General features: G+C 38.7%; 1 protein-coding gene, 1 long non-coding RNA gene and 1 pseudogene across 2 annotated transcripts; 2 read left to right on the top strand and 1 right to left on the bottom strand.

The window, feature by feature from the left end:
* Positions 1-1,701: 1,701 nt before the first annotated feature.
* Positions 1,702-6,241, bottom strand: LOC149044948 (uncharacterized). Its single transcript, XR_016186878.1, has 2 exons — positions 4,959-6,241; positions 1,702-2,542 (listed from the first exon to the last, which is right to left on the bottom strand). It is a non-coding gene; the product is annotated as an uncharacterized LOC149044948 (long non-coding RNA).
* A 590-nt stretch (positions 6,242-6,831) lies between these two features.
* Positions 6,832-8,446, top strand: LOC113671972 (uncharacterized). The gene is made up of 3 exons (XM_089207896.1): positions 6,832-6,960; positions 7,326-7,730; positions 7,966-8,446. Exons 1-3 carry the CDS (start codon positions 6,832-6,834, stop codon positions 8,320-8,322), a joined length of 891 nt encoding a protein of 296 aa, XP_089064022.1. The 3' UTR covers positions 8,323-8,446.
* Positions 8,447-11,504: 3,058 nt separating this feature from the next.
* On the top strand, positions 11,505-20,891 carry LOC149044949 (uncharacterized; annotated as a pseudogene).
* The last annotated feature ends 177 nt before the right edge of the window (positions 20,892-21,068 follow it).

Raw genomic sequence — 21,068 nt, forward strand, 5'->3', positions numbered from 1 at the left:
ATTTCCACTAACAAAGAACTTCCCCTAAAAATTGTAGGTCTAGTTGATTATTGACAATTAGTGAAACCTACAATCAATTCCATTTAGAAATGTTTTATGTGGCAGCTCAGGAGAACAAAAAAAGAAAAATCTTGAGAGTAAAGAGTCAAGTTTCTAGACTGCTTACAAACAAATATAACCCAGCTGATCTTTCACTCGAGTTTTGTTTTTCAGAAGAGGGTGGCAAAGGGGGGGGGGGGGTTCAATCACACATCACGTTGAATTTTCTATCGAATCACGTATCACGGGTAATTTTTTTTTAAACCAATCACGCGTCACGTAGAAGGGAGTAAGTACACTAAGCTAACACAGTAAGATTTCAACCTATCGGATGTATTATTGAAAATTACATTGTATCCAACGATTTTATTCTGGAATGAATTGCGTTTCACTTGTCATATTGCTTTTTGTTAGACAAATAAGGATGATTTACTTGTTGTAACTAGACAACCAAGCGGTCGACAAAAAGAACACTGAAGAACATAGTCCCTGTGCAAATGTTAACTACATTAACTTATGCATATTGTGTTACGATTGTTTGGACCTACCTGGAAGATCAAAGACATCAAAGGTCAGGCGAAGGTCAGCAAAGAACGGAAAAGACCAGAAAACAGTTTGACGGCTGCCATGGTTTATTGATCTTTGTAAGACTCTATTTCCTTTGAATGATTGGTTTCCTCTTGGCCAAAGAGCGTTTACTATCACGGATATCTAATTAGTAAGTTTTGTAAATCACGCGTCACGCACTTGTAAAATAGAAAACCACGCATCAAGTTGTGATGTCCGGTCCCGCGTCACGCGGATAATTTGGGTTCAATCACGCGTCACCCTGCAAGTTTTGGGGCCATCACGCGTCACGCAAGAACCCTTTGCCACCCTCTTAGAAGTGCCACACATTACAAAGTAAACCTTGCTTTAATTTAATAAACACAACAAAACAATCTCATCTGTAGCACATGCAAGTACAAGGTTTGATCTTTATTTGTCAACTTTTTGGTTAACGTTTTCACTCCCAAGATCTTATTGGTAATTCTCCTTACTGTCTGCCAGACAATTCTTGTGATGTGAGTTTGGAAAACTTGGTATTGGATCAACTAACAATCGCTACTTGATATTTTGATATATCGAGGGATACTGTGAAAACATCCTACAGGGCAAGGTGACCGTTGAATTATTGGTAGGAAGATGTCCCGGTGAATCACTGGGTAAGGCTTACATTGGATGGTCATTATTGTCCCATATAAAGTTAGAGGAAGTGTCAAGAGCCCAGACCTGATCACTCCTATCGCCTGCACTCAATGCTGACTTTTCAGCATTGCACTGTGCATCATGCACTGAGCATCATGCACTGCGCATAGATATCAAGTAATCAGTTGAATAAGTGTTGGTTTTCAGGCAATGGACGAGGTAAACAGCTACTTTGATCTTTTGCTCTTGAAAAGGCACATTGACTAATATTGTTTATTGGATAATTTGGTGTAAAAATTGTCTCCTTTAATTCAGAGAGACATAAAAAAAATTATCAGTGGAAAAAGAAGATATAGTTAAAAACGTGCAGGAGGCCCGTTAATCGAGAATGGAAATCATGATCTTATAGGCAACGCCTCGAAGAACGCTTTGAGTCAATGTCGTTTAAAATCGGTTAATTTTTTCCATAAATTAAAAAACAAGCATCACGAGCTATTTTTTTACTGCATTTTTCGAAACAGACCTTGGTAGGGAACGTTTAAGAAAATTTTAACTTTTTTTCCATTCTTCCATCATCGTGATTTTCTAGATTTTCTCCAATTTTCAACATCGCAAGATATTTGTCTAACTTTTTGTTAGTAACAACTTTTGCTCTAAAAATATTCCCTGTTACCATTCCATTACTCCACAAAAAAAAGCTGGTTTTTTTTACAAATTTGACAATTTGGTTCCCTCCCTGTTTTTCCTGAATAATTTGCAATCCGTTTGTTTTTGCATTAAACCTGACATGTGAAGTGCTCTCCCCTATTTTATGCACAGCAGGTAAAATAAATGTCTAATACGGAAGGGTAGTCCTTATACCTGATTAATTATAAAGAATTTAAAGGAATGTAAGGCCTCAATACGACATACTGTAGGCGGTAAATTAGGTAGTTCCTGCCTGTGAAGGAAAACTGAGCATGTTTTAATTTAAAAAAAAAAGACAGTTTTTTTAATCATTAGTGATACAGCTGTATATGCTTCTTTTCATGTTGGCTATATCGCCAACCAGAAAAGGATCTCTCACTGTTCATCATCATTTCCTTCGTCTTTTTCTCAGTTCTTGCAAAATAGTCTTGAAACCCTTCAAACACATTGATGAAGAAAAAAGAGTTGTCCCTTAAACACAAAAGAAAAATGTTTATCACAGTCTTGCAACTGAGTTAGCATGTTTTCAATTAAATTTTATTTACTAGTCTCTCTTTAAAGAGACATATTTCCTCCATCCTGTTTGTTGTGGTAAGTCCTTTGAATCTGGTGGCACATCTGTGATTTACTGTCGATAAAAAGTAAATACAAAATGATTAAGGGCGAGCAAGCACAAAGAGCCTAAACTCATAAAAATAGTATCTATTATATTTCCTTTAGTCAAAACATGAGATGTGAAATGAAATTTTCATTAAACTAAACATCACTCTTGCCATGCAGAAGAATGATGCAGTATTATACAAATCTGCATAGCGTAATCTAACGTATTAATGAAGTACTGGGATTTACTCAGTGTAAACTCACGTACCGAATAAAAATCGTTTTTCTTTGATGAAAAGCAATCCCATTGGTCATGGGATTTTTCTCGTTAGTTAAAAATATCGTTTGACTAATCAGAAGGGTAATACGGTTTTTTTTCACAAGTGGGAAAATTGTATCGGTTTTCCCGCCTTTTGGAGCGGCATGCGAAATAATTGAGAGTGAATGTCTGCAACGCTCCTGAAGGTAAGATTAAATTTTTCACCCGTATTCAGTGCATAATTTTGATAGCATAAATGCATGATTATAATAGCAAGAGCATCGAAGATAATGCCGAAATAATGACGTAAGTTAAAAAAAAATCCCTATGGTGTTACACTTTGACAAAAGATGAATTCTGTAGCCTGAGTAATGGCCATAATGAAACTGCTTTTCTTGCTCCCACTTAAAGAATTTGCAATTTTTTCCTTCTGATAGTAGGAATGGGGAGGGGAGAGGGATGGGGAGGAGAGAGGGAGGGGGAGGGAGGGGGAGTACACGCGCTTATTCAACTGATTACGTGATATCTATGCGCAGTGCATGATGCGCAGTGCATGATGTGCAGTGCATGGCGCGTAGTGAAATACTAAAGAATCGTGAGCTAATACATTGTTATTTTGAGCTTATTGAAAAATTCTAAGCATGATGTTTGGAAAAACGCCATTTTTCCAGGGGGAGACACTCGAAAACAATGTTACTCGAAACTAATCTGAAACTAAATGCCACTTTCAATGAGCATACGCTGATCATACATGAGCGTGTGTACAGGAAGACGGATAATTCAGGTCTTCAAGAACGCCATACTGAACATCTAAGCTAATTAAAGTGTTGACATGTCTTAAAAAAGTATTGTCCAATAGGAGATTTTGTTTTAAATCGCACACATAGCGTAGAATCGCTATTGTTCTTGTGACATTTACTTACAGTTCAAGAAGACGCATAGGTCTGTCATAACGCTTATTACTATTCATGGAAGCCCAGAAAGAAGCTTTTTTCTTGGTTGCTATGAACGCGCGGCAATACTCATTAACTTGAATGTGGCGGCAAACTGAACAATGACTTTAGTGCGCTATTGTTACTCCTTTGTTTGAGTGACCACAACCCGCTTTTGTTTCTTCCTTCGTTTGAATAAACTCGGAGTAAGTTAAATACTTTACAGGGCTGACCATAACTATCTCGCCATTTGAACGCAGCCTCTCCGTTTATTTGAAGATAAAACATCGGGTTGTTTTCTTTCACAAATGGAGGCACTATATGTACATGTAACGGATTGATCGGGTTGTCAACGAGCTCTGAAAAGAGCTCCCGATCGCTAACGTTTTCCATGACTTTATCCATTGCGCGATATGATCGGCTGTTTGAATAAACCAGCTGCTTTACTCTACTTACTTTTAAAATTCGCGGTAATAGTGAATAATTTTACAACTGAATGGTTTTTATGAATGGTCTATTATTTAGTCTTGGTAACCATTGTTATTCCATCGAAGGCTTAAAACAATAGCTCGCTCGCTCAAGACGCGCCATTTTCAAACGCGAATTCAACCAGCAGTTTTCAAACTGAAAAGGATAGTGGTTCCCGTTGACCAATTTGTAAACTTTTTGCAGATTCTTGATGAGAAAAGATGAATTTTCCATAAACCGTGCGTGGGTTGTCGAAATTCAGTAAAAGTTTTCAGAAATTTGCTTTGGAAAACGGACTCCATACAAAAAAGGGTCAATTTTTCCTTATTTTCAAGTGCAGAAGGATACTCCTTCCACTTGTTCAATCTTCTTTATTTTAGTCTTAAATTGTTGATACAACATTCCTCTTCAAAATTCCGTGCGTGGGTTTTAAGATTTTTAATTCTTGAAATCAGGAAAGCAAGTTTTATCAACGCTACTTGGCCAATTATGGCCCTTTCTTCTCTAATTTTGGGCTTTTCAGAGCGCATATTTGCGCTTCGGTGATCATGAATATTTAATGAATGTCACAGCATTCTGCCCTATGCAATTTTCAGAATTTTCAACACAAAGGTACGCAATTTCAGGCCGTGAATTCGAGTAAACAACGATTCATGCAAGAAATTGGTACGTTTTTTTCGCTTCTAAGCAGTAAATTTAGCTTTCCTTTAAAAGTAGCTTTAGTCTGGAAAATTTTCTTGGTCTAGAAGCTTAGGATGATCTTAGCTTCGTCTCGAACAACTCACGAGTCTCTCGTGCTCTCCAAACCTCCCGCATGTATCCATGGCATATCTGGATATACGCACGCTAAGCATGAAGAACATGACACATCCTGCACTGCAACTGAGGCGAGCTCATGACCGATCATCTTCCTCAGATGCCAAGTCATAAACACGGCCATGCTGGTTGTCTTCTGATGATCTTCATGGATGATCATGGATAATCACAACTTCTGGGAAGCTCTAGGAAATTCACCCAATAAGGAAACAAGGAAAGGAAATAAAGCTGTTTTCGATAACACCGTACCTTATCACATCCCTTCTGAAATCACTGGTCATTTGGTCAAAGGCCAAACGGAAATCATGTCACTGACCATATCAAATATCTCTTCCTCCTTAATATGTCACGTTTGATCAGAGAAGGGATGCTACGTGGCCTGGATTTTCCGGGTAATTTCTCTGAATTTATGTAGATTACGTGCTTCATTAATGAACGTGATAAGGATATCATAGTCAAGTTATTTACCCGTGTGTGATTTCGAGTAGTTTCAGACTTCCTTTCCATTTTATTAGCTCCATCGCTTCCTTGTTAAAATTCTTATTTTAGAATGGTAGCTGAGAGTTTACATTTAAAGGAAATTCTTTAGGATACAAAAAGGCACGTACAGAAGGAAATGCTTCGCAACGAAAAAAGTCAGTGTGTAAACATCCGATTATGGCCGTCATTCATCTGTATTCATTAACACGCCAGCTAGATCAAGTAACAGATACTTAACAGTTTCGTTTGCTAAATTGAAAGATTTTGTTAAACTTCTTTGAGGTTAAATTTTGTAAAATAAACAAAAGGTCAATATGCTTAATTAAGAACTAAGGTTGTACTAAGAAATGTTAAATATATTTCAGAGAAAAATTTACCTCTGTTCCAGAGGAGATCTAACAAAGTAGTCATGAGGTACTGTAATAGTTCTTGACTGACAAATGATAACTCTCCCCTTCAAAAAAGCGTTAGCTAATTAAAAAAAAAAAAAAAAACCTCGACAATTTTCAATGAGCATGCGTTATCTATACGTGAATTTATGTACAGGAAGATAGACAATTCATGCAGTTTTCTAATTCTCTGAAATGAGCTTGAGGTCTCCAGGAACACCATACTGAACATCTGACGACTTGGCCGCTTTAATACTGCCGCATTTTTATAATTACAACAATATTTAATACTTATACTGCGCTTTTTCTATAAAAATACTCAAAAGCGATAAAAATACTCAAAACGGATACAAAAAGGCACGTACAGAAGGAAATGGGTTTCGGTTTTCTGTGATACTAACGACTGGCCGGGTCAAAATAACTAAAAATATCCCGCATTTCCTCAATCAAAAACATTATTGTTTCAGTTTAACAAGATTTGCAGCATGACGCGTCTGAAATTTGTACCGTTAATACATATGGTTAAGTTTGAAGATGAAAATCTATCACACTGTGTCAGAAAGGTCTAACACTCGATATTTAGAACGTTTAACAATTAATGCAGAATACGTGAGTACCGTCCAAAGGCCAAACGAAGATCACGTCAGTCACAGACTTTATCAAATTTCTATGCCTTCTCAATATGTCGCATTTGATCAGAAAGGAACATTTCATTGCGCAGATGTTTCCGGGAAATTCTATGTATTTGTAGGGGGTACGTGCTTCATTAAAAACGTGATAAGGATATCAGAGTTAAGTTGTTTACACGTGTGTGATCTCGAGTAGCTTGAGACTTCCTTATCATTTAGCTCCATCGCTTCCTACAGTTTACATTTCAAGGAAATTCTCTAGGATATAAATAGGCGCGAATATAAGGATATATATATTTTCATTCATAGAACACGAACTGCTCGTGTGAAGCAACTTTCGAAGAATGGCGAAGCTTCTGATCCTCGCTGCTTTGTTGATTTTCTCATCCAAAACAGAAGTAAGTTCCGTGGGAACAACCACCAGTCCTCAACAACAGAATCCGCAAGCTGGCGCTGACAAAGACCCATGTGAGGTACACTTAAGCATGCTTTATCCGCGGTTCTTTACTGTAAAATTGCATGTACTTCATGAAGCGTTCATCTGTCACACCTAAGTTTACTACCCATGTCTACCAAGCTAAGCGCAAAACAAATCCCTCATCAATAATAAGTTTTCAAATACAAAGTAGAACATTACTGGAAAAAGTTTTCTTTTAGGGATATCTCGACAAGGTTATGATATCATTCAATGTTCTGAGCTGTTTCTCATAAAAAGAAGTTACATTCTCAACGTGATTAGCTTCTGAAGAAACTGCTGTGCTACTTCGGCGGACAATTAAATATCAATGAAAATCAAGTACGTCCATCCAATTACTATACGTTCTTTTTTCTTTCTCAGGAATCGGTTTTTGCTCCCGGATTTTCTGGGATTCCAGGTTCGAATGGCATACCAGGAATGCCAGGAATTCCTGGTGCCCCAGGGCCGCAAGGACAACAAGGAAAAGATGGAGCTAAGGGGGAGCCTGGTGTCAAGGGACCGAGAGGTATGACGGGAACAAGAGGACAGAAAGGAAATCCAGGGTCACTTGGTAAAAATGGTGCACCTGGAATGATGGGAATAAAAGGAGATAAAGGTCATGAAGGGTCACGTGGCAGCAGTGGACCGCCAGGAATCAAGGGTGTGAAAGGAGAGCAGGGATCTAAAGGAGAGAAAGGAGAAATCGTGAATAGTGCAGTGTCACAGACCAACTGGAAACAGTGTGTGTGGAAAAATGAAGATGGTAGAGACAGTGGAAAGATTAAGGTACAGAAATATCTTGAAAATGCGATAAAAAATAAGATTGAGTGTTAGAGCACACTTGTCATGGCCATCTCTGAAAGAGACTTTTGAGAAATGCAGCCAAACTAAAAACATCAATTAACAATTCTGTGCATTCTTGAAGGCAGGAAAGGTAGAAGGGTATTATTAAATCGTTTTCTATAACACTCTTTAATGCATTTTGTTGCTCTAAGACTGTATTCGTGGCATTTTTTTTAAGGATTGCTTATTCAACAAGCTGCAGTCCGATACAGCTATTAAAGTCTCATTCCAGGGAAATACAGTAGTCTATGGCACTTCAAGTAAATGCAATCGGTGGTTCTTCAAGTTTAATGGAAATGAATGCAGTGGACCAATGACAATTGAGGCTGTTGTGTTCAACAATTGGCCATCTGGGAGTCCTAATCTGCTTCATCACAGATCATTTGAGGGATACTGTGAAAACATTCCACAGGGTAGGGTTACTGTGGAGTTATGGGTAGGACAGTGTCCCGGTTATGTACTGGGGGATGCTTACACTGGATGGCAATCAGTATCCCGTATAATGATAGAGGAAGTGTCCAGAGCCCAGCCCTAATCAGCCCTGTCATCTTTACCTAAGGACTGGAGTAGATAATTCTCTTTTTATTCGTCCATTATTTTAGATTCATGAAAGTAGATACAAAACGTCAAAGGGTCAGTGAGCACGGACAGCCCAAGCACATAACTTCCTTTGCTTAAGGTTTTATTGTAGATGTTAAAAATCCATAACAATGAAATAAACTTCCTTATTCACGACTACTTTGAAAAATAAGACTTTGTTTGCCGCATGAGGATCGCTTGCAGTTTGAAATGGCGCCGTTGATTTTTCCTTTCGTTAGATAGTTAGATATCTTTATTGCTCCATATGTCATGATCATTATGCATACAGTTATTGGATAAAGAAAATAATGGCGTAAAGAGTAGATAGTCTCTGGGACTACGGCTTTGTTTTTAAGTGTAGGACTCCAGGGAGTGAAAATGTTAACCAAATATTAAACCTCTTACTTGTATGTCCTACAGATGAAGTTTATGTTAGGGAAAAGTCAGAAAGATGTCTAGAAAGAAGAAAGGCGAGAGAGAGGGTTTAATATTTGGTTAACATTTTCACTCCCATGATCTCATTTGAAATTCTCCTTACTGTCTGCCTGACAATTCCTGTGATGTGAGTTTTGAGAACTTGCTATTGGATCAAATAACAATTGCTTCTTGATATTTTGAGATAGATAGCACGGCGCTTGGGTAAGTCATAATTAAAAGCCACGCACAGGGTGCATATAAAATAGCATGCAGGCTGAAAAAGCCAAAAGTAGGAAGAGACCGGTAAATTGCGTTAGAGAAGGTGGGTGTGATAGTGGAGGGCATGTGTTCTCTCGCCTTCTGATGTCAGGTGATATAATCTCAATCAAACTTCAACTTATAGGTAAGTCTCGTTTAATTTTCCAATTCTGTCACATGACCAGAAGGCAGAGATCCCATCAGACTTTAAAGCGTTGATGCACTCGTACGACATGCACTCGAACAAGAGGCATGAAATCCACACAAAAGTAAGAGGTTGAGCATAAACGATGATAACCATTTTTGTAATATATTGTCTAACTGTAACAAAAGAAGCAAAGTAGCACATGTAATATTCCAAAAACATATCAAAGTTTTCACTGGTCAAGGATAGTCTGTTTCCTTGAATAACCGGTTTGTTGTAATATTAACGGAAGGTCTCTGCAGACTTCCAGCTGCCTTTGCCATGATCTCATGGAAAGAGACGTCCTTTTCATTAAAGCTGCATGGGTTTTATGCATCTCTTTCTTCATGGCCAGGCGTCGGGAGTGATTCACGTGGTGGTTGTATTGAAGTGCCATTGCAACAGCATCTGTTAATAAGGTGATCAGTTCTTTGTCTTGGCTGTATTTGCCCAGCGCCAAATCGGCGGTTTTTTTCATGGCTGTAATGACGGGCCCGTCATTAGAGGCGGTTTTGACCGTCCTCATCGGAGTAGTCGTGCCCGTTCAGGAGCACTGAGCTCACATTCTCGTTCAAGTTCGTCAGCTGGCTCAGAACTGGAGCCAAGGCAGCTTTGAACAAATCCGCGAAAGCGTTTGCTGAAGGCATATTCTGGGCGTTACTGTCTGTTGACGGTTCAGGGGCGCGCTCGTCAGTTGTGTGGTCTTCGTGATCGGACATAATCACACTGAATTATCGGCACCCAACTACGTTAGGGCCTGAGCTGGACTCCAATTAAGGCTAACTACGCTAACATCTCCAGCAATTCGTGTCAAAAAGGTTTTCAGCGTAGAAAAACCAAGCTCCAAGAATTTGTATGACGCACCGCGTTAGGCGCAAATCGTGCAATGACTTGCGCAAGCGCTGTAATTTCAAACGGCCACAATGTTAAAAGACAGCATTTCGAGGTACCAAAAACATTGAACTTCTGACTGCTGGTCTATTTACTACGGGCGCATAACTTTCTTGTAAACAGGAAAGAACGATAAGCTTATGGGTATGGTGGTTGTGTTTGTATGTTTGCCCTGATTCACGACTAAACCTTAACGTGATCGCGGATAACAGGATGCAGAATCAAGAGGAATCCCTTTGTTACAGTTCAAACTTGTGAGTGGTATTTATATTTTTGCCTTAACCAAACAATAATTCAGGAGTTTATGATGGAGCCAAAGAAACAAATAATTTGAAAGACGAAGGCAAAATCACCGGGAAAAGTCCTAAAAAGCCAAAACGTCCAGTAAAAAGATTTTGAGAAATATCTGAAGATGTGTATAAACTAGAGCTTCCAGAACAGCTAGACTACAATCTAGATATTCTGTTTTTAAGCTTAAATTGCGCATTGTATTGCACAAAAGAAGTGAATTTCACATTCCCCAAAACATTGAGAAATAAGAGTCGCCATGAAACGGTCATAAAGAGAGGTAACCTCCAACAGACAGCCAGGCCCAAAGAAATCGAAGGCAGAAGATTTTGATGACGCAAACATGTCTGACGTCACTATTTGCTTCTCTTGGTGAATTTTTTGGACTTCGCTTAATCTGTTTAACCCATTCGTTTTCGTCGCAAGATGACCTTTCCCTCGAATTTTCATGGACCTCTTTGCCATGAGGTTAATATTACCTCTCATTGGTTGGTGCCATGACTGCATCGACACAAACTTAAATGAGGAGCGAAAACTACGAATTTCAGTTTAAGGGGTTAAAAACTCGAGGTTTGTTTTCACGCGAGTTTACCTCTACTTAAACAAATTAATAGTTAATAGCGTATGTAAATTTTTCGGATTTTGGCGAAACATGGCCAGAATATTCTTCAGATATTTCTGCAGAGTGCGACGTTTTAATGAAATTGGAAATATTTTTCCCGTGTGATTTCCCGAAATATGATAACAACTTAAGTATTTTCTAGGGAGCTAAGGAAGAGCCCGGTGTCAATGTACCGTGAGTGATGACGGAAACAAGAAGAGAAGGAATCAGGGGTTTGAAAGAAGAGCAGGGATTTAGAGGAGAGAAAGGAGAAATCGTGAATAATGCAGTGTCACAGACCAACTGGAAACATTGCGCGTGGAAAGCAAATGATAATTAAGACAGAGGAAAGACCAAAGTAAGGAAATATCAGAAACATCTTCAATTTATTCCCTATATTACCGTTATAAGAAATTTATTTGCACTAAAACTGTTTTCTTTGGTTGTTGAATACCGGGAATTCCTGGCGTCCCAGGACTGCAAAGACAACAAGGAAAAGATGGAGCTAAGGGAGAGCCTGGTGTCAAGGGATCTTGGTGATCGGGGTAAACCTGGAATAATGGGATTAAAAGGAGATAAAGGTAATGAAGGTTCACCTGACAGATTCTTTAGAAAATCTTTGCGCTGGTCAATTTACATTATTGATAAAACCAAATTATCACATTAACTGCGGTGTTATACATGGATTTTCAGGCCCTGAGAAAAGCTGTAACAACACACGTGAAAAAGTATCGTATTTTTTCACGTGTGTTGATGTAGCCAATCAGCTGCTGACATGTCACACATGTCAGGTTGATGAATGAACACTTAAAAATCCGTATTGCTGACAGACAGTGAGGTTCAAACTTTCCTAAAAGGAGAAGAAAACCTATATACTAAAAGAAAAACCGAAAGTTACGTATTTAGTGGCCTTTATGTTAGCATTTCTCTCGGCTTAGAATGAAAATAGACAACTGGAAGATTTGCCACTGGCCGATTTTGGCCGTTTACCTGAAAGACTTCTTCTGTCCATAAGAACAAAGTCGATAAATGAGAATATTGTAAATTGAAAATTACGGCCATTTTTGTTTTTGATTCAACACATTTTTCCATCTTAAGGGTTAGCGCCAACACACTTTACGATTGTTATTTGGGGATTGTCGATTTATTTATTTTCATTCATTAATGAAGTCGGCTTTTCTTCTCAGTAAAGGGCTATTGTGTTTATATGATAAACAAAATAATATATGGTTGCTTGTAGATAAGGAATTTCTCTTCTCGTGTTCAACTCGACATTTCACTCGTTTGCTCACTCGTGAGCTATCGAGTTAAACACTCGAAGAGAAATTCCATATCTACGCGCGCCCATGTATTGTTCTCTATTTGTCTTGTAATACCCCTTACCGACGCAGTACCACAGTTACAAAATTACCCTCTTTGAACATCTAGAGGCTTAGTCGCCTTTTCCTGCTGCACTTTTCTGATTAAAACACTGTTATCTGTAATATTTGAAAAAAGGGTCAAGCCAGCGAATGCTATCACCTACTTCCTAAATCAAACACCTTATTACGCCAGTTTAAACAGATGCTCAGTGAGACAAGTATTTGAACGTATGAGGGAAATGGCTTGAGAACTCTTGGTGGAAGGCACCATGAATCTTGGATCCCAAAATCTTATCCTATGTAACATGTCTTGCTGCTACAACTCTAGCCCTAGCTAACTACAAGCACCAAAAGAAATGCAAAGATATTCTCTCTTGGTTGTGTTTTCTTAACCTTGGAAGTTGACACTACACCTGTGTTCTATGCGAGATAACGGCACGTAAGACTGTGTGAAAAATAATCTGAAGTATTTAAGGCGTACATTCTAGAGATAAATTCCGCTCTCCGAAAAAGACAGATATGACCCTAACGCTGATAAAAAAAAAAAACCTTTAACTCTTGTCGACAAGTGAAACGCCTAAAACAGTAGTAATTATAAAAAAATCACTTTCGGAGAACATACCAAAAGGGACACAAAAATATCGTTCTCAATTGTAACCTCACAACACAAGTCTGGAATTTGTACACATAATACACAACAACAGATTTTGGAGATGAAAATATACATCATAACCTCAATATAAGTATGAATAGTTTAATCGACCATAGAAGAAATAACCGCGATATCAGGCGCTTCAGAGTCCGCAGAAACGCTCTCCTGAACATCTAAGGGCTTGACTGCTTTTATCCTGACGCAGTTTGTTAATTACAACAGTGTTATCTGTGATATTTAAAAGACTTAAAAGCGTGAATAGTACATTGTCACAGACCAACTGGAAACAGTGTGTGCGGAAAAATCTGAATGATGATAGAGATGGTGGAAAGATTAAGGTACAGAAATATCTAGAAAATGAAATGAAGAATAAATCAAGAGTTAGAGCTAATTTGTTATGGCCATCTCTGAAAGAGACTTTTGAGAAATGCCACCAAACTAAAAATATCAATTAACAACTCTGTGCATTCAGGCTGGAAAAGTACGAGGTCATCATCAAATTATTTCCTGTAATAGTCCCATGAAACATTTTTTTGCACTAAGACTGTCTTCTTGGCATTTTTAATTGGCTTGCTCATTCAACAAGCTGCAGTCTGTTACAGCTAGTAAAGTTTCATTCCAGCGAGCTAGCGAGATAGCGGCACATAAGAGTGTGTGAAAATAATCTGAAGCATTGAAGGCTTACATTTTAGAAATAAATTCTGTTATCCGGAAAAAACAGATGTGACCCTTTCGCTGATAAAAAAAACCTCTAAGTCTTGTAGAAAAATGAGACACCTAAAATAGTGGTAATTATAGAAACATTACTTTCGAGAACATGTCAACATGAGACATAATATCGTTGTTAATTTTAACTTCACAACACAAGTCTGCAACTTGTACCATTTAATACACAAAAAAAGATTTCGGAGATGAAAATATATCTCACTGCCTCAGTATCAGTATGAATACCGTAATCGACCATAGAAAAAATACACATGATATCAGGCGCTTCAGAGTCCGCAGAAACGCTCTCCTGAACATCTAAGGGCTTGACCGCTTTTATCCTGCCGTAGTTTGTTAATCACAACACTGTTATCCGTGATACTTAATAACGGGTCAACTTAACTAATCCTTTCATAGACGTATGGGCTATTTTCTGCCGGGGGGGGGGGGGGGGGGTTTGAACCACTTGCCAAAAATGCCTGCAAGTTGTCCAAGTTTTCAAGAAACAGTTGAAGAGAAGCAAGGGTCATACGATAAACTACGGCCTTTATATGAAATAAATATATATTCTTATGTATGACTCTATCAAACGAGCTCATAAAACACTTTAAAAGAAATAGCTGTCTCTGCCATTTCGACCAATGATATGATCCATGTCACTGATGACTACAGAATCGGCATATTCCCTTTAAATGTTAATAAGTGCGATGTTACTAACATGTTGTTGCTCCATGGTGCTGCGGAAGTAAGTTCTAATCTGCGCAATGCACTGAATGATCGTTCTGTAGAAAACGATGCGTGGATGTAGCAGGTATTACTGCAAAGATATGTACCACTTTATTCGGAAAAATCTGGAAACGTATCAAAAAGATCCTTGTCCTGTGTGTATTGCTCAGAATTACTCTCAAAACACACAGTCCGGAGATGAATTTAACTGGCTCTTCCACGCTGACTTAAGCTCAAAACAAAAAATAACTCTTTCAAATAAAAAAAAAAGGACGAAACGAAACATGAAAACTTTTGTAAAATTTTGATTTGCCCGGCACGTATGCCTATGGGTGCTATCATCTGTTTTCTCAATTAAACACATTATAGTCAGTTCAATTTCATATCAGTGAGACGGGTCTACAATTTGTACCACCATTAAAAAAATCAACAGATTTTGAACACGAAAATCTAACACACCACCTCCAGATAACTTTAGATCAAACATGCGGCGTTAAAAAGGGTTTATACTATTTTGGAATGGATCCAATAACATGAATACCGAAATCGAGCTAAGGACAAATGAACATCACATCACAGACCATATCAAACTTTTTTTGCATCTCAATATGTCACATTTGATCAGAAGAGGAAGATTTTTTGGGCCGGATTTTCCTGCGTAATTTTTCTGAATCTAAGTGAAACATTGGTCTGTTGGTCAGTACGTGTTTCATTAGTGAACTGATGAGGATATCACAGCCAAGTTGTTTACCCGGTGTGTGAGTTCGAGTAAATTCAGACATCCTTATCATTTAGCTCCAGGTTTCTTAATTAATATTGTTATTTAACATGAGAACTGACAGTTTGCATTTAATGAAATTCAGTAGGATATAAATTGGCGCGTACATAAGGAGATATATATTTCAGTCATAAATCACGAACTATTCGCGAAAAGTAACCATCGGAGTATGGCGAAGCTTCTGATCCTCGCTGTTTTGTCATTTTTCTCGTTCGAAACAGGATTATGTTCCGTGGGACCAACCACCAGTCCTCAACAACAGAATCCTCAAGCTGGCGCTGACAAAGATCCCTGTGAGATACTCTTAAGCATGCTTTATCCACGATTATTTACTCCAAAATCGCTGTACTTCATGAAGCGTTCATTTGTCATACCTCAGTTTATCACTCATGTCTGCCAAGCTAAACACAAAAAAATCCCTCATCAATCATAAGTTTTCATAGACAAAGTATAACATTGCTGAATAAAATTTCTCTCTTTTAGGGATATCTCCACGTATACAACGTTACGAGATCTTTCGATGTTGCGAGCTGTTTCTCCTAAAATGAAGCTAAATTCTCATCAAGATTAGTTTCTGAAGAAACTGTTGTGCTACTCCGGCGAACAAGTAAATATCAATGAACATCAAGTACGTCCATCAAATTAAAATATGTTCTTTTTTCTTCCTCAGAAATCCGTTTTTGCTCCCGGATTTTCAGGGATTCCAGGATCAAATGGCATACCAGGAATGCCGGGAATTCCTGGCGCCCCAGGGCCGCAAGGACAACAAGGAAAAGATGGAGCTAAGGGGGAGCCTGGTGTCAAGGGACCGAGAGGTATGACGGGAACAAGAGGATTAAAAGGAATCCAGGCTCACTGGGTAAAAATGGTACTCCTGGAATGATGGGAATAAAAGGAGATAAAGGTCATGAATGGTCACGTGGCAGCAGTGGACCGCCAGGAATCAAGGGTGTGAAAGAAGAGCAGGGATCTAAAGGAGAGAAAGAAGAAATCGTGAATAGTGCAGTGTCACAGACCAACTGGAAACAGTGTGTGTGGAAAGGAGATCATAATTAAGATAGTGGAAAGATCAAAGTAAGGAAATATCAAGAAAATCTTCAATTTATTTTCTATATTACCATTATAAGAAAGTTCTCTGCACCAATACAGTTTTATTTGTGTTCTTGTTTTTTTTCCCACCCAATCAGTATATATTTTTCTTCTTTCCAGAAATCTATTTTTTGCTCTCGGTTTTCCTAGGATTCCAGGGTCGAATGGCATACCAGGAATGCCAGGAATTCTTAACGCCCCAGGGCTTCAAAGACAACAAGGAAAAATGGAGCTAAGGGGGAGCCTGGTGTCAAGGGACCGTAGTGACCGGGGTGCACCTGGAATGACAGGATTAAAAGGAGATAAATGTTATGTAGGTTGTTCACGTGGCAGATGCTTTTGAAACTCTTTACACTGGCCAATTTACGTTATCAGTTCAGCTGATAAAACCAAATAATTCTGTAATACCCCTCACCGACGCAGTACCACAGTTACAAAATTACTCTATTTGAATATCTAAGGGCTTGGCCACCTTTTACTGCTGCATTTTCTGATAAAATAAATTGTTATCTGTGATATTTGAAAAAGGGCCAAGCTAACGAATGCTATCACCTATGTCCTAAATCAAACACGTTACTACGCCAGTTTAATTAGATGCTCAGTTAGAAAAGTATTTTAACATATAGGGGAAATAGCTTGAGCAAACTGGGTGGAAGGTACCATGAATCTTGGATTTCATAATCTTCTTATCTTATGTAACATGTCTGGCTGTTAAAACTCTAACCCTAACCAACCCTTACTAGCTACTATCAAAAAGATATGCAAAGATATTCTCACTTGGTTGTGTTTTCTTAACCTTGGAAGTTGACACCACACCTGTGCACCATGTGAGATAGTGGCACATAAGACTGTGTAACAACCTGAAGCATTCAAGGCGGCTTACGTTCTAGGTTAAACTCCGTTATCCGAAAAAACAGATGTGACCCTTAGGCTGATAAGAAACATGTTTGTTTTCCACTGAGCCTGTCTTCTCGGCATATTTTACGGGATTGCTCATTTAACGAGCTGCGGTCTGATACAACTATTCTAATTATTCATTGCAGCGAGATAGCGGCACATAAGACTGTGTGAAAAATAATCTGAATCATTGAAGGCTTACATTCTAGAGATAAATTCCGTTATCCGACAATGGTAACAGATGTCACCCTAACGCTGATAAAAAAACCTCTAAGTCTTGTAGAAATTATCGTTCTTAATTTTAACTACACGACACGAGTCTGCAACTTGTACCATTAATACACAAAAGGAGATTTTGGCGATGAAAATATATCTCACCGCCTCAATATAAGCATGAATACAGTAATCGACCATGGAAGAAATAAACATAACATCAGACGCTTCAGAGTCCGCAGAACGCTTTCCTAAACATCGAAGGGCTTGACCGCTTTTATCCTGCCGCAGTTTGTGAATTAAAACATTGTTATCTGTGATATTTAATGGCGGGTCAAACCAACCAAAAACATTTTTGCAAGTTGCCCAAATTGTTATGAAACAGTATTTCGACGGCTGAAGATATCAATGATAAGATCCATTTTTGACTACAGAGTTGGCATATACCCTTTTAATGTTAATAAGTGAGATTTTACGGACACGTTGTTGCTCCATGGTGCTTCAGAGTATGTTTTCAATCAGCGCCGGCAACGGACTGAATGACAGTTCTGTGGAACACGATGTAGCAGGTATCACTGAATATTTACTACTTTGTAACACTCTGAGAACGTATCAAACAGATCATTCTCATGCATTACCCCTAGCATCTCTGAAACAGTCATGTGGCCTAATCCGTGCACACGACGAAAGCTCGCGTACATTTTCTTCTCGGCTTCCAGAATCTCGTCGTCGATTTTGTAAAATTTAGCATCGCCGAAAAAGTTTTCTTTATCAGGTGTTTCACTATGACAGATATTTCCCAAAGCACAGATTATTTCCTGTTCTTTTGTGCTGAACCTGGGCTCAAGCTCGGTCAGCACCTTGTCGATGGACGCCTAGTAAGTGTTCATACGGTGGTGCGATTGCGGTGTCAGCTGCGTTTGTCCTTGCACGTGATCACCTACAAGGTCTTGAATGCTGTGCGATGGCGTTTGTTTGAGTGCCCTGGCTTCCCGTAATCCAAAATGAGAATTGGTTTACTACTTCTTAATTGTAAGACTCATTGCTGACACTATCTGCCATATGCTGTTGAAACTTTCTTGACTACGACACTGGCGTAGGGTCTAAATGGTTATGTGTGCAGATGACGTCGACCGTCTCTCCCTAAAGATATCGGCATAGACTATAAGTGTTGCTCAGAATTACTCTCAGTACTCACAGTCCGCAGACGAATTTAACTGGCTTTACCACGCCTACTTAAGTTTAAATTAATAAATGTCTCTTTCAAAGAAAAAAAAGACGAAAAGAAACATGGAAAATTTTGTAAAAATTAGCATTGCCAAAATTTATTTTGCTGCCCGAAAAATCTGAGTTGCCTAGAATTTGGGAGGCGGAGGGGTTTGACTGCCTCCCAACTCCCCCGGCCCGTACGCTCATGGGTGCTATCACCTGTTTCCTCAATCAAACACATTAAAGTTTCAGTTAAATTTGATATCATTGAGACGGGTCTGCAATTGTACCATTATTGAAATGTGGACAAAATATAACTCACCACCTCATGATCAGTTTGAGTCTAACATGCGGCATTTAAAAATGTCTATACTATTTTAGAATGGATCAAATAACATAAATACCGAAATCGAGCTAAGGACAAATGAACATCATATCACAGACCATATTTTCTTCTCAATATTTCTCGTTTGATCAGAGTACTTTTAACGTTTTTAAGTAGGTAGATTTTGTGGCCCAGATTTTTCTGCATAATTTCCTGAACATGAGTGAACATTGGTCTGTTGGTCAGTACGTGCTTCATTAGTGAACTGATATGGATATCACAGTCAAGTTGTTGACCTGGTGTGTGAGTTCAAGTAGCTTCAGACATCCTTATCATTTAGCTCCAGCGCTTTTTAATTAAGATTGTTATTTTATAACGAAATTCGGTAGGATAAAATAGGCACGTACATAAGGAGATATTTTACGGCGAGCACAGAGTATTTGCGCAACAACCCTCGAAGTATGGCGAAGCTTATGATCCTCGCTGTTTTGTTATTTTTCTCATCCAAACCAGGAGTAAGTTCCATGGGAACAACCACCAGTCCTCAACAACAGAATCCACAAACTGGCGCTGACAGAGACCCATGTGAGGTACACTTAAGCATGCTTTATCCACGATTATTTACGACAAAATCGCATGTACATCATGAAGCGTTCATTATTCACTCCTCAGTTTACCACCCAAATCTGCCAAGCCAAGCAAAAATCAAATCCCTCATCAATCATAAGTTTCAAAGACAGAGTAGAACGTTGCTGAAAAATTTTTCTTTTGGGAATATCTTCACAACGATATAAGATCGTCCAATGTTCCGAGCTGTTTCTCCTAAAACGAAGCTAAATTCTCAACGTGATTAGTTTCTGAAGAAACTGCTGTGCTACTGCGGCGGACACGTAAATATCAATAAACATTGAGTACATCCATTCAATAATTATATGTTCTCTTTTCTTTTTCAGAAATCCATTTTCGCTCACGGATTTTCTGGGATTCCAGGATCGAATGGCATACCAGGAATGCCGGGAATTCCTGGCGCTCCAGGGCCGCAAGGGCAACAGGGAAAAGATGGAGCTAAGGGGGAGCCTGGTGTCAAGGGACCGAGAGGTATGACGGGAACTAGAGGACTAAAAGGAAATCCAGGGTCACTTGGTAAAAATGGTGCACGTGGAATGATGGGAATAAAAGGAAATAAAGGTGATGAAGGGTCACGTGGCAGCGATGGACCGCCAGGAATCAAGGGTGTGAAAGGAGAGCAGGGATCTAAAGGAGAGAAAGGAGAAATCGTGAATAGTGCAGTGTCACAGACCAACTGGAAACAGTGTGTGTGGAAAAATGAAGATGGTAGAGATAGTGGAAAGTTTAAGGTACAGAAATATCTAGAAAATGCAATGAAAATAAATTAAGTGTTAGAGCCAATTTGTCAGGGCCATCTCTGAAAGAGACTTTAGAGAAATGCTATCAAACTGAAAATATCAATTGACAATTCTGTGCATTCTAGCAGGCAGGAAAAGTGCAAGGTCATCATCAAATTTTTTCCTATAAGACTCTTACAAAGCATTTTTTTTGTGCATTTTTTATAGGATTGCTCATTCAACAAGCTGAAATCTCATACAGCTATTAAAGTCTCATTCCAAGGAAATATGGCAGTGAGAGGCACTTCAGGTAAATGCAACCGGTGGTTCTTCAAGTTTAATGGAAATGAATGCAGTGGACCAATGACAATTGAGGCTGTTGTGTACAACCACTGGCCATCTGGGAGTCCTAATCTGCTTCATCACAGATCATTTGAGGGATACTGTGAAAACATTTTACAGGGCAGGGTTACTGTGGAGTTATGGGTAGGACAGTGTCCTACTGGACCACTGGGTGATGCTTACACTGGATGGAACTCAGTATCCCGGATAATGATTGAGGAAGTGTCTAGAGCCCAGTACTAATCAGCCCTGTTAACTTCACCTGAGGACTGGAGTAGAATATTCTCTTTTTCATTCATCCATTATTTATCCATTATTTTGGATTTATAATTTTCTCACATTTTCCACCCAAAATTTCTTTATTCCAATTTAAACCTTATGCTTCTTTTTAATCACATGTACTTTTCTTTGTACTTTTTA

The sequence above is a fragment of the Pocillopora damicornis genome, chromosome 5 (assembly GCF_964200805.1).
Source record: "Pocillopora damicornis chromosome 5, jaPocDami1.2, whole genome shotgun sequence".
Taxonomy (NCBI): Eukaryota; Metazoa; Cnidaria; class Anthozoa; order Scleractinia; family Pocilloporidae; genus Pocillopora; species Pocillopora damicornis.